Source organism: Podarcis muralis, chromosome 2 (genome assembly GCF_964188315.1).
Source record: "Podarcis muralis chromosome 2, rPodMur119.hap1.1, whole genome shotgun sequence".
NCBI lineage: Eukaryota > Metazoa > Chordata > Lepidosauria > Squamata > Lacertidae > Podarcis > Podarcis muralis.
This window is the reverse complement of record NC_135656.1, coordinates 26,752,823-26,765,970: the sequence shown is the minus strand read 5'-3', so window position 1 is coordinate 26,765,970 and position 13,148 is coordinate 26,752,823. Positions and strand designations below refer to the sequence as shown.

The 13,148-nt window shown below is 42.3% G+C and overlaps 1 protein-coding gene across 5 annotated transcripts in view; it reads left to right on the top strand.

Annotated features, from left to right (window-relative positions):
- Positions 1-13,148, top strand: part of SLC39A11 (solute carrier family 39 member 11) — a 266,295-nt gene that overhangs the window by 71,855 nt on the left and 181,292 nt on the right. For 3 of the 5 annotated variants that reach the window (XM_028713858.2, XM_028713839.2, XM_077924055.1), the window contains one exon: positions 9,811-9,955. In XM_028713858.2, the coding sequence (XP_028569691.2) occupies positions 9,811-9,955 (145 nt within the window). The remainder of the gene's footprint in view (positions 1-9,810; positions 9,956-13,148) is intronic. The other 2 variants (XM_077924056.1, XM_028713848.2) reach the window with 1 other exon arrangement.

The window sequence follows — 13,148 nt, the reverse complement described above, 5'->3', positions numbered from 1 at the left end:
AGTTAAAGTATGTGGGTGAGATACAGTTCTTAATCATTGGACTGTGCTCAATGCCATAAACAAAATAAGTTACCTTTCTTTTTTCTGTCTCTAAAAAAGAAAAGAAAAGAAAAAAGCCTTGATTATCTGAGGTTATTCTTACAATCGGATTTTGTGCTTAGGTGTTGAAAACCTTTGGGATAAATTATTCCAGTTGCCTCTATTTTGTTGTTGGAAGCCCAGATATTTGGATGCTGTCATGGCTGAGAAAACTCGGATATAACTCGGAGATCTGCAAGATTTCCACTCCGGAGATGCATCAGCGGAGATCGATGATGGCATTTTATTACCCAGAAAGTCTGGGAAGCATAATCTCTTTTGACTAGGGGACTATTTCAGCTGGTGCTTTTGCAGCCAGTAAAGAGAAGTATGCTTGAGACAGATTGAAATAACTTTTGTCGAATATTTCCATCTATTCTGTCTCATAACTTTGACTTACTTCAGCAGTATTTGGAATAACCACCCAATCTAGCCATTTTAGACTTTTGGTTTAGTAGCACACTTGTGTTTCTCTCTAAAAAAAAGCCCCCAAAAAGCCAGTATTACATGTGAAAGGGATCTAGGGGTCTTAGTAGATCACCAGCTTAACATGAGTCAACGGTGTGATGCAGCCACAATAAAAAAGCTAATGCTATTCTAGGCTGCATCAACATAAGTATACTATCCAGATCAAGGGAAGTAATGGTACCACACTATTCTGCCTTGATCAGACAACTCCTGGGATATTGTGTTCAGTTCTGGGTGCCACAATTTAAGAAGGATATTGACAAACTGGAACATGTGCAGAAGAGGGCAACTAATATGACAAAGGGTCTGGAAACCAAGCCTTATGAGGAATGGCTGAGGGAGTTCGGTATGTTTAGCCTGAAAAAGAGGAGAGGAGACATGATAGCCATCTTCAAATATCTAAAAGATTGCCACATGGAAGAAGGAGCAAGCTTGTTTTCGTCTGTTCTGGAGTGTAGGACCCAAACCAATGGCTTGAAGTTGCAGGGAAGGATATTCTGATAAAACACCAGGAAGAACTTTCTCATGTAAGAACTGTTAGACAGTCGATCAGACTCTCTAGGACGGTGGTGGACACTCTTTCCTTGGAGGCTTTTAAGCAGAGGTTGGATGTCCATCTGCCATGGATGCCTTAGTTGAGATTCCTGCATTACAGGGGGTTTGACCAGATGACTTGTGAGGGCCCTTCCACCTCCCCAATTCACTGATTCTATGAAAAGAGACACTGTTCAAGGGGTAATTATAATTCTTTAAAGTAGATTGACGGCACAACTGAACATGCAAGTTCAAATTTCTCTTCTGGAGTCACCATCTTGTCCATCTAGCTGCTGATCTGTGGAAACAAGTGTTATTGTTATCCACATAAAACCCATTGAGATACCATAAACAAAATACATAGACCAAGGAAGAGAGCCGCACTCTTTTGAAGTAAAGAAATCGGGACAGCACTGCAGCAATGATACCATTGAATAAAGGTGATCTTCCATGCATCACCACGTCTTCCAGATTTATGTATTGGCAGTGTTACGTGATCTCAACATGAGGAGGTAGCCTCTTTTCCCACCCAACCCTCACCCTTCTTGTCTTACCTAGGAAGAATGTCCTCATGCATGAGAAGTGTGGGTGGCAGTGGTTGACAAGAGGAACAAAAATAGTCACTGATTATATTGTGTAAAAGCAGTGCAAAATTAATGGTCTTTTGAAAACCATTGGGCTATTCTAAAATCTCTGCAGGCCTTTATTTTGCAGGGGGAAGGGAATCAGAAAAACCAAACTTGGGAGAAGATGACTTCGCCAGCCCTGGCTTCTTAAAGCTCCTTTCAAGGCTTCTTAAAGCTCCTGTAAGCCATTCCCTTCCCCTTGTAAATCTCTGATCTCTCTTTCCTTCTCTGCGACGTCTTGTCTAATGGATATTGTTACTCAACTTGGAAAGGGGGCTGTGTCGCGTCTGCATTCCAAATAATGCCTCTAGCACTCTATTGGGATGATATAAGTGCTATATATTATTGATACTAGAAACTACCAGACATGCGAAATGGGAATATGCTCCTTTCTGCTATGCTCGTCTAGAGAATTGACAACTTGCCTCTCACCTGAATTACTTTCAAACTTGTTAAGCATGATTTGGGGCTGGAAACCGGATGGCAAGAGGCAACAAGGGAGCTATACACTTACATTTTGTTTTAGCAGCACACCTCAGACACTGATTTTAGTATTATGGGAAGTCTTTCAAAGAACTAGAAGTCTTTTGGACGACTAGAGGGGAGTTCCTTCCCTTTTCACTTCTGGGGGGAAGTTGAGAAAATATTCGGTTTAGGAACCTTTGCATCTAGATGGTCTGTGAAATATTATTTTGCTGGCTGAAATTGCGGAGACAGAATCTCATTTAAAACATGTCTTAGAGGCTTGGGCTATGATTCTCATAAGGATGATCTCTAGGGCCGAATTCAGAATCTGTGTTCATGTGTGGGAAGGGGGAGCATAAAGGTTTGTGCGAAGGGTGTACACTTGGCATAACAAGGGCCCCATTCCCGCACTACAGAAGCAAAGGAGAGATAAGTGAAATGGAATTGGAAAGTTAAAATGAAGGCAAAGTTGATTTCCCCACTCACCCTTTTATGTTATGATTTTTTACTTTAGTAAAAAAAAACCAAAAAACCCTGTGCTCTGGTCTGAATTTGTTACTAAGTGAGGATGCTGGTGCCATCCTGCTCTTCACAATTATTCTTTTTGACATGTGAACAGGCAACCCTGTTTTAATTGTTATGACCCTTCTGTTTTAACAAAATCTCGATGGCAGTTGGTGGGTAAATGTACCCGAGCTGAATGCATCCAACCAAGTGTACGCATATCTTTAAAATAAATTATTTACTGGGAAATATGCCCGTAATTTTGTTTCTTCGGTGCTGAATAATTGTAGATTGGATTTATGATTCTATTTTGGAAAGATATATTATTGCTAATAAAAGTAAAATCTGCTGGTATGAGCATGGCTGCTTTGGGCAGGAGATGCAGCATTTTTAAATAGCACTAGCAAACACACGAGGAGCTGTTGCGGAGACCGTCATAAACCATCTCGCTGCCCACACAGAGTTGGAGTGATTGAATGCCTGCCCCCTCTGCAAACATTGTACTCCAGGCATTTCCAAAAACCCCAGTTGTTCCCATTAATTCCACATATTCAAGTAAACCATTGGCACATGAGAAAAATCCTGGAAAGTGAAGGTTGTGTGCAATTGTCATGTGCACATTCCTCCAGGTAAGTAAGATGGTTTATGCAACCGTCATGTGTGAATATTGTACCAGTACAATTTACTGACTGCCGTTACTCATTTGGAAGCCATGTTGTGTGAACGGGACTCTCCCGATCCCTTAGTGACCACTTCAGAATGGTGACCAGTAAGCGTGCAAACCAGGGGTGGTTCTACTATGAAACGAATGAAGCTTCATCTTCAGCGCCCCTGATCCTGGAGGGGCCCCAGGAGCGACTTCAGTCCACTTTGCTTAAAAGGTTTGGGCCTAGTAGACCCAATCTGAGTCTCACAACTCAAGTTGATTTTGTTGTTGTTTATATTGCAACAATCTCAAAGTTTGAGAGTCAGTAGCACAGAAGTTGAAAAGGTGTGGTGATCAGTGGCGTAGCGTGGGGGGTGCAGAGGGGGCCGGCCGCACCGGGCACAACATCTGGGGTTAGGGCAAATCCACAGGTTAGGGGGCGCAAATCCACGGGTTAGGGGGCGCAAATCCACGGGTTAGGGGGCGCAAATTACTTGCCTTGCCCTGGGTGCTGACAACCCACGCTACGCCACTGGTGGTGATCTGCCATGGAAGAACTCCACTGAAGAAGATAACAGTGGTTACCCAGACCTCGTTGCTGATTGCAAAGGGCCCCCCATAACAATTCAGACTTCAGGGCCAAAAAAATGTAGGTCCACCACTGGTGTACACACACTTTTCTACTCTGCCTCACCACTCCTGCCCACCCATTTGCCATATAGTAACAGAAGGGACCAAAATATATTGAGAAAATGGCTTCTGGTGGTCTGTTCAAATCCTTTGAGGCATAGCTTTGCTTTTGAGGTATGGCCATGCTCTTTGGGTTCCAGCAGTATCATGGTAAAGGGTATCCATCCCTCTAATTTGGGAGCCCAGAGTGTCTAATAAGAAAAGTAGATAAAAGTAAAAGGTAAAGGGACCCCTGACCATTAGGTCCAGTCATGACCGACTCTGGGGTTGTGGCGCTCATCTCGCTTTATTGGCCGAGGGAGCTGGCGTACAACTTCCAGCTCATGTGGCCAGCATGACTAAGCCGCTTCTGGCGAACCAGAGAAGCACACGGAAACGGCGTTTACCTTCCCGCTGGAGCGGTACCTATTTATCTACTTGCCCTTTGATGTGCTTTCAACTGCTAGGTTGGCAGGAGCAGGGCCGAGCAATGGGAGCTCACCCCATTGCAGGGATTCGAACCGCCGACCTTCTGATCGGCAAGTCCTAGGCTCTGTGGTTTAACCCACAGCGCCACCTGCATCCCAGATAAAAGTAGCCATACTAATTAAAGCCGACTAACACAACCATAGTAAAAGTACAGTAAGAATAGGAGCCATCAGTTCAACCGAGTAATGTTTTCCTCATGATCCGAAAAACCTGGACTAATAAAAAAAACCCTTAAGCCTCCTGTTCAGCACCTGTCACTTGGAAGGGAGTTCCGCAGACGAGCTACTGCTAGTAAGAATGACCTTTCTAGTGACTCCACCCTCCTAGCATATGTTAAGGGTCTGCAGGAGAGCAGAATCTCTCCTGCGGATCCTAAAGCACAGGTTGGTTGGTAACAGGGGAGGTCTTCCCTCAGGTCATTTAAAGCTTTATATGCTAACAGCCAGATCTATTGGCCAAACCTATCCAGTCTGAGGTTTAAATTTGGAGGTGACTTTCCTAGCAGGGGTACAAGAGGTCAGCAGTTGCGTAGCCTGTCCAGCTAGTATTAGATTTTCGTCAAAAAGAAACCCGTCTGAACTTGTTCCACGCTTTTTCCCTTTCGTGATCTGTGTCAGAGTTGAAAAATATGGATCAGTGTAAACATGGCGAATGAAACTGCTTAAAATGTGACGACTGCATTTTTTTTTATTGAGGAAATATTATTTTTCTTTCTAGCCCTGTATAACGGTGTGCTCCTATTATTAGCAAGCTTTGCTGCAGTAATAACACTAAAAATGCAAGCAGCATCTGTTAGCATCAGCACGGCCATTCTATGAGGGCAGGAGGGATTGTATATGCACCCTGGTGGTGACACAACATGAAACAAGCTTGCTGGGACCATCTTGTGCCATATACAGCATCTGCACCCAGCTGCGGAGATATTTTCTCTCAAAGACTATTGTTTTCCAAGCATTTGCAAATGTACCAACTCCCCGTGGTTATTTCTGCTAACTCTAATTAGCCAGATAAGCCAATTTAATGTGAGTAACTTTATTCTCCCCTTTTGTAATGCCTGTTTTAACCCAACGACACATCCTAATTTTAGGCTGTACATAGGGAGCGGCGTCTGAATGATTCAGAGCTATCGCAGCTGGATTAAATGGAATGCCATCCTGGAGGTCATAGAGTCTTTCAGATTTGCCGGAGTTCCTTGTGCTTCTCTCTCAGTCAGGTCAGGATTTCTCCCTGTTGCCAGTAAGCAACTGGAAATAGGTTTGCAACTCTTTATCACTTCTATTTCTGTACTAATCAGATCAGATTGGGGTTCAGCGCAAAAAGTCTGGACCTCTGTGTAGGTTACACCAGAAGCCACAGAGGGGAAGATTTAAGTGTCACCTTACTTTGAATGTAATGTTAAAAGTGTGCGTGTACCGTACTTTTCTGTGTATAAGACTAGGTGTTGTTGTTTTTTTATACTCTAAAATAATGTTTAAAAAACGGGGGTTGTCTTATACATGGATAGTCATCTCCCCCCCATTTTCTTAAATCTGAGTCCCCCAAAATAGGGGGCGTCTTATACACAGAAAAATACGGTATATTTTAAGTGTATTCTTCATTTTTGCAAGAGTTGGATGCAAAAATACCTGAGAAAGAGAGAGAGAGAGAGAGAGATCAGAAAAGCAGCAGCAGGTCATGCCCCTTAGTCCACCTCATCGTCCACAGGCTGGGAGCTACCTGCCTCTTCAGGTGTGAGTATCCCTGGAGGTAGGGGATGCCCCATCAATCAGGCTTTGCAGTGTAATCTCATCCTCCCATCTCCATCCTCAAGGGCTTCTGAGTCCTGAATCAGAGGGGACCACGAAACTGGGCTGTTTTTGCAGAAAGGAAAAGGTGTCCCTTTCATCCTTCATGAAACTCCTCTTCCCACTTGGAGAAATGAATTGCACTAGAAGTCTTCCATCCTCAGCTGTCTGGAGCACAGGACAGAACACGCTCTTAGAGTTTGGGGGTGCACTGCAAGGTGGTTTTTGTTTTGTTTTGTTTTGTTTCAGGCCCCATGGATGTTGCCATGGACTTGGCCCCAGTTACCCCGTCTTCCTGTGGCTGCTTCTTACTAGTAAATTCGTGCATTTGGGATAGGTTCCCTGCTTTATGGGATAGGGGATTGAAATTATACATGTGCTGCTGAAGGTCTATTTGGTGTCAGACGAGGATGTTTTTGGTGACGAAGAATGCAAGGACAGGGTATTCTTGGCTAAAAATAAAAAGAAGCCATTCAATGATAAATATCTGCTCTCTCCAGTTCGGTTTTCTAATTGCTGGCTTAATAGAAGCAGAGACAGCATCCTGATTAGACAGTGTTTAAAAAGGGCTAGCAAATATGTGATTAGCATGAATACCATCAGTCAGAGTACATTATGCAGATGAAGAGAGTAGAATGTTGCTCTTCATCTCTAACCTTTTAGGTTGTTGTTTTTTTTTTAAACCCAACACAAACAAACAAAACCAAAGTGACCTTAGGAAGCATCTCTGTTTCTAATAGTTCAGCGTATATTTGCTTCATTCTTTTTCTCTCCAGTGGACATGGTGTGCACAGTTGTGTGAGGATGAGCTGTCTTAAATTACTATTTTGCCTTTAGCCTATGCTTCCATGTGAGTAATAGATAGCTGTCCTACTGGTCTACCCAAAGGGGATGGGCAGGGAGACAGGTTATTTTGCCCCCGTCTGCATCTAGGAGTGACAACCCCAAGGATGATCCACTGTCTCAGAGATGCTACATCTATATCATCCTGCCAGAAAGACTTCCTTTCCCACTAAATGCTGAGCATGAGGCACATATTTAGTGTTAAAGGGCAGCTTAGTTTGTACTTTGCTACGGCTTACTAGTTCTTTTGTTGGATTATCTCAAAGATTATGTCCTGAGGGAGCAGCAGGAGTTGACTGTATATTTACTATTGATATCAGCCAAAACTGACATAACTTAGTACTGGAAGAGCAACAAGACTTAGATATAATCAGTATTTAAGTGATTTGGCTGTCGCAGAAGTGGTGAAATTGGCTAATGGAAGGGTATGGGAAAGTGTCCAAGTTGGATAAATGCCAGGTCAGATGATGAACATTTATTAGATAATGGGACTCTAGAGACAGCACAGATGCCACCAGTTATATAGCTGATGTTATGATTTCTTGACCTTTTATATTTCATATTTATTTTCCCTTTACTGAATGTTTATCAGAAGTGTTTGACAAAATTCATAATGCTGTGATTATTGCAAGCATTTTTTTTTAAAAAAGAGAGCAGTAAAGATATGGAGGTGAATGCCAATTTGTGGTTGAGTTCACTCCCAGTTTTTTCCAGAGAGAACAATGACTAATATTTTGCCCCAGTCTGATGCCATTGAGAAACTTGGTCCCCTGGTTTTTTAAACTAGCAAACAAGCCTAATCTGAAATCAATTTTTTTTGCTTATAAAATGTTTTAAAATATATGTTTTAAAACATACAAACGTCACATAAATGGGCTGAATAAAATGGTGAGCTTATTTGGTTTATCAGCTTACAAACCTTTTTTTTAAAAACAACAACAACAACAACTATGGCTTGACATTACATGCAAACCCAGCACACTTAGCCATAGTTTGTTTTGCCGCCCTACCTCAGGTGCAAACTACAAAGGCACAAGGCAACAACATCTGGAAAATGACCCAAACTTTGGAGATACAGTGGAACCTCTATTTGCGACCATAATCTGTTCCAGAGGTCTGTCCGGAGGTCGAAACGGGTCGCTGGGAGAGGTGTCGTTGTGCGCAGGCGCGGGCACTGATTGCCCACTTCTGTGCATGTGTGAACGGCGATCACCACTCCTGCACATACGCGAACGGCAGCAAATCTGCCGGTTACTTCCGGGTTTGCCATGGTTGCGACTTGGAATGACTGTAAGAAGAGGCGATTGCAAGTAGAGGTTTGGCTGTACAACACATGGTTTGCTTGATCGTTTCTATAACAACTTGTGGTTAGCTTGTGATGTGTTAAACTGTAGTTTGCCATAATGTGTGAACCAGGCATGTGTCCATATCCAAAGGGGATACTGACAGCCTCTTAAACAAAGGTGTTTTTTTTTTTAATCCACACTGCAGAGCAAGCAGCTGAAACTTGTAACACAGATAAATTAATAAGCATTGTATTGGGGTCTGTTCCACCTTGGAATAGTCAAATTACAGTGGTACCTCAGGTTACATACGCTTCAGGTTATAGACGCTTCAGGTTACAGACTCTGCTAATCCGGAAGTAGTACCTCGGGTTAAGAACTTTGCTTCAGGATGAGAACAGAAATCGTGCTCCGGTGGCGTGGTGGCAGCGGGGAGGCCCCATTAGCTAAAGTGGTGCTTCAGGTTAAGAAGAGTTTCAGGTTAAGAACCGACCTCCGGAACGAATTAAGTACTTAACCTGAGGTACCACTGTATTATTCTATACAAAACCGCATAGAATTGGTCCATAATACGTTAATAATAATAATAATAATAATAATAATAATAATAATAATAATAGCAATACAGATGGATGAGAAATCATAGAATCGCAGAGTTGGAAGGGACCCTGAGGATCATGTAATCCAAAACCCTGTGGTGCAGGAATACACAGATTCCCATACGGGGATCGAACCTGCAAACTTGGCGTTATCAGCACCACGCTGAAACCAATTGAGCTATCCAGGCTGTGGTGCAGGAATACACAGATTCCCATACGGGGATCGAACCTGCAAACTTGGCGTTATCAGCACCACGCTGAAACCAACTGAGCTATCCAGGCTGTGGTGCAGGAATACACAGATTCCCATACGGGGATCGAACCTACAAACTTGGCGTTATCAGCACCACGCTGAAACCAACTGAGCTATCCAGGCTGTGGTGCAGGAATACACAGATTCCCATACGGGGATCGAACCTGCAAACTTGGCGTTATCAGCACCACGCTGAAACCAACTGAGCTATCCAGGCTGATATAGGATTACAGTGGTGCCTCACAAGACGAAATTAATCCGTTCCGCGAGTCTCTTCGTCTTGCGGATTTTTCGTCTTGCGAAGCACGGCTATTAGCAGCTTAGCGGCTATTAACGGCTTAGCGGCTTAGCGGCTATTAACGGCTTAGCGGCTTTAAGAAAAAGGAAACAAACTCGCAAGAACTCGCAAGACGTTTCGTCTTGCGAAGCAAGCCTATAGGGAAATTCGTCTTGCGGAACGACTCAAAAAACGGAAAAACCTTTCGTCTAGCAAGTTTTTCGTCTTGCGAGGCATTCATCTTGCGGGGCACCACTGTAATTGATTACTCGTTTGTTTCTCTGTCTTCCAGGGTATCACTGAGCCTCCTCAGACAGCACTGGCTTTGAGCTACGATTCAAGAGTGGCGAAAGAGAAGTATGAGCAGCAGCCCCCACATCGTCGGCAGCATGACAACGAGCTGTCCATCCGGATAGGTAGAACGGCTCTACATTCAGGCAAGCATCCTGTCATATACCATCCACAGCTAATTCTGAGATATTGACTACAAAGGATGTAACCAATATGTAAAAATGAATACACGCATGCACACACTCACCTTTGATATGTGTGTGTATGCATGTACACAGCGAATTGGTTTCAAATACAATTTTCTTCCATTGTGAAACTAGCCAGAAGCTGGGCTCCTTCTTACTTCTTCTGTGTTTCTCCAAACTACTTCCGTGGGTCTTAATATCTGCATCTCATATTGCTGCTAGTTTATCTTCTTTATACAGCGGTACCTTGGTTTAGAACCATAATCCGTTCCAGAGATCCATTTGTAAACCAAAACAGGTTGTAACCCAAGGCGCGCTTTCGCCAATGGGGCCTCCAAAAAAAAAAAATTGTTCATAATCCAAAAAAAGGTTGCAATCCGGGACACATGCTTCCAGGTTTGACAGGTTTGTAATCCGAAATGTATGCAAACCAAGACGTATGCGAACCAAGGTACCACTGTACCAGACAGTGGCTAAGTTAAACCTCTTCATAATAGGATGGCCTGTTTTTTCCCTTTTTATTAGATGTGTCAGTGTGGGTATTACTTATTTACTTAATTTCATTTATTAATTGCTTCCTATGAAACATCTCAAAGCAATTTCACGGTACAATAAAACAAACAGGAAACAATTTATTATTATTATTTGTTGTTGTTGTTAAGTCGTTTAGTCATGTCCGACTATTCGTTACCCCATGGACCAGAGCACGCCAGGTTGTTGCTGTTGTTATTTTGTGATTATTATTATTATTATTATATAAAAATGTTTTCAGATCCAGCACAGGCACTGAATGAGATAAAAATCTCCACCTGGAAAGCTTGTTGAAAGAGGAAAGTCTTCAGCAGCTGATGACAACAGGTCAATGGAGACAGTGCTGGTCTGATGTGTTAAATATGTCTGAGTTTTTTAAAAAGATACATTTTAAAATCCCCTGCAATACTGTGACAAAGGTATACCTGCTACAATTCCCGTACTAACCCACCTGTCACAGGTGTGTGATACTCAAATAGGTCTTTTCAGATTGTTAGTAGTTCTTGGCATTTGTGGCAAGAGAGAATGGTATAATATACCATTCAAAAAAACCAAACTAATACTGTATTAGTTTTTGCAAATACTGTTGATATCCCCAGTATTTGCATTGTCTTGATCTCACCTCCGATTGGCTAAGTCAGACAGCATTGCTCTTCAAATATTTTATCCTGCTGCTCCTGGCAGTGGTAAAACTCTATATTTCCACCTCAAACGAAACCTGTACATATAATTTAGCTTGTAATATTTTCATAACTAGCCAGATTTCCTTACTCCTAGAAGTTTTCCAACACTTTAGGGTCAAATTAAGCTCAGAACAGAGCAGTTCCTCCAGTGCAGCCTAATCTGTGGACAAACAAGAAGTAAAATAATTTGTTTTGTTGTTTAAAGCATTTGTAACCTGCTCTTCAGCCCAAAAGGCTCCCAGAGTTGCTTACATACAATCAAAACAAGACAGTTCCTAACCTCAAGCTCATGATCTAAAAAAACCCCACAAAACGAAACACAACACACAAGGGTAAAGGGTCGGGGAGGGATGAGGAAAAGGTGGCTGATAATTGAGTGCCTGCAGTACGCCCTTGTTCTGCAATCTCCCATGAGTTTACTGGAATCATAGAACATTTCTTATACAAGAATGGTAACCTTGAATCTAAACTGCATTTGAATTGGGAGAACACATTTCCTTTCTCCTCAAAAGAACTTGTTTGCATTTTTATGTGTAGTGATAACATAATAATATAATTTGTAAGCAATTATCATGGAAGTGGTTTGGAGAAAATACTTTTGTTTGTTTGTTATGGACTCTGGTTTTTCTTCTTGGCTAGAGAAAAGGGTTTTTTCTTCTTCTTTTCTTCCCTCTCCTTCTGCTTTTGTATTTTATTTTATTTTTAAAAAGATGCATGCCTGGGAACCAGTGCTCTTTATTTCTTCAGTGACATTTCTGTTCCTTGCTTTTTGGTCTGTTGGGATGAAATCTTTCTTTCTTCTTCACAAAATGAATCGTGACTGCCAAGAAGTGCGAGGACAAATAAAATACTAACAGCGAACTTTATTAATTTGCTACTTTACATGAACTTTCCAGCTATTTCCTTGCGAAGGCTTTTGGGGCCATCTAATACAGACATCTCATATTATAATGGATACTACCTGCTAATGTGGATATTGACATTTAAGCATTGTTGGATCATTACTTCTATTTTAAAGTTTAAACACAAGAAGTGATGGCATTACTCTTGCAGTTAATTCAGAGCCAGGCAGTACAATCGGGAGGAAAATGGTCTAGGGGAGGGAAGCCTCTCTCTCTCTGGCCTGAATTTCATCATACGATAAAAACGTAAATAAGCCCCAAGATGCAGAGTGATGGATGTAGTGATAGTGGAAAGCGTAGAATGCTTGACTTTATCCGTATGTCTTAGAAAGACGATCTTCTAATAACTAGGCAGTGCCCTTGACACAACCTCTCTTAATTATTGCTTGGTCATAATTCTGACAGGGTAGGTTGACAAAAATATCTGGGGAACATGGCAGAAGTATTATAGTGAACCTGCAGGAAGTGGGGTAGTAGGACTGGCACATTCCAGGCATAAAAAAGAGGACCTTCTAGGAAAAAGATTGCACATGTTTCTTTTTCCTTCTCCTATGCCATATATACATTTAACATGTTGGCGCATCGCTTGAATTGAAACTGCTTTCAAGCATGTGTTGCATGTACATGTGAGCTACGTTCACAGTTCAGAAGAGCTGTTCTTACATAACTTACGTAAATCTGGCAATATTTCCTTTTTGTGAAGAGCTAACATCCAGTGAGTATAATGAAAGACTTCCGAGTTGAAATTCTATCTTGTCCCTTATAACGTGGCCCAAGCCTCTGTTGTTGGAAAAAGAAGGCAGCATCTGGTTGTGAGCGCGTCTCCCGACATGCATAGTGTTGGTTTTTCAGTGTGCCACCCAGGATATTATAAGCACAAAGGAAGTAAGTGCCATATCCCTGCCCCAAGGAATTTAAAACCCTGAAGTACGAATTGGGGAGAGAAGAAAAGGAAGGGCAGCTGCTCACATTTAGACTTGGTTGTGGGTGTTCTTGATTCTTCAGTGCAGCATCAAGCCTGGCCCATTAAGAAGAGGG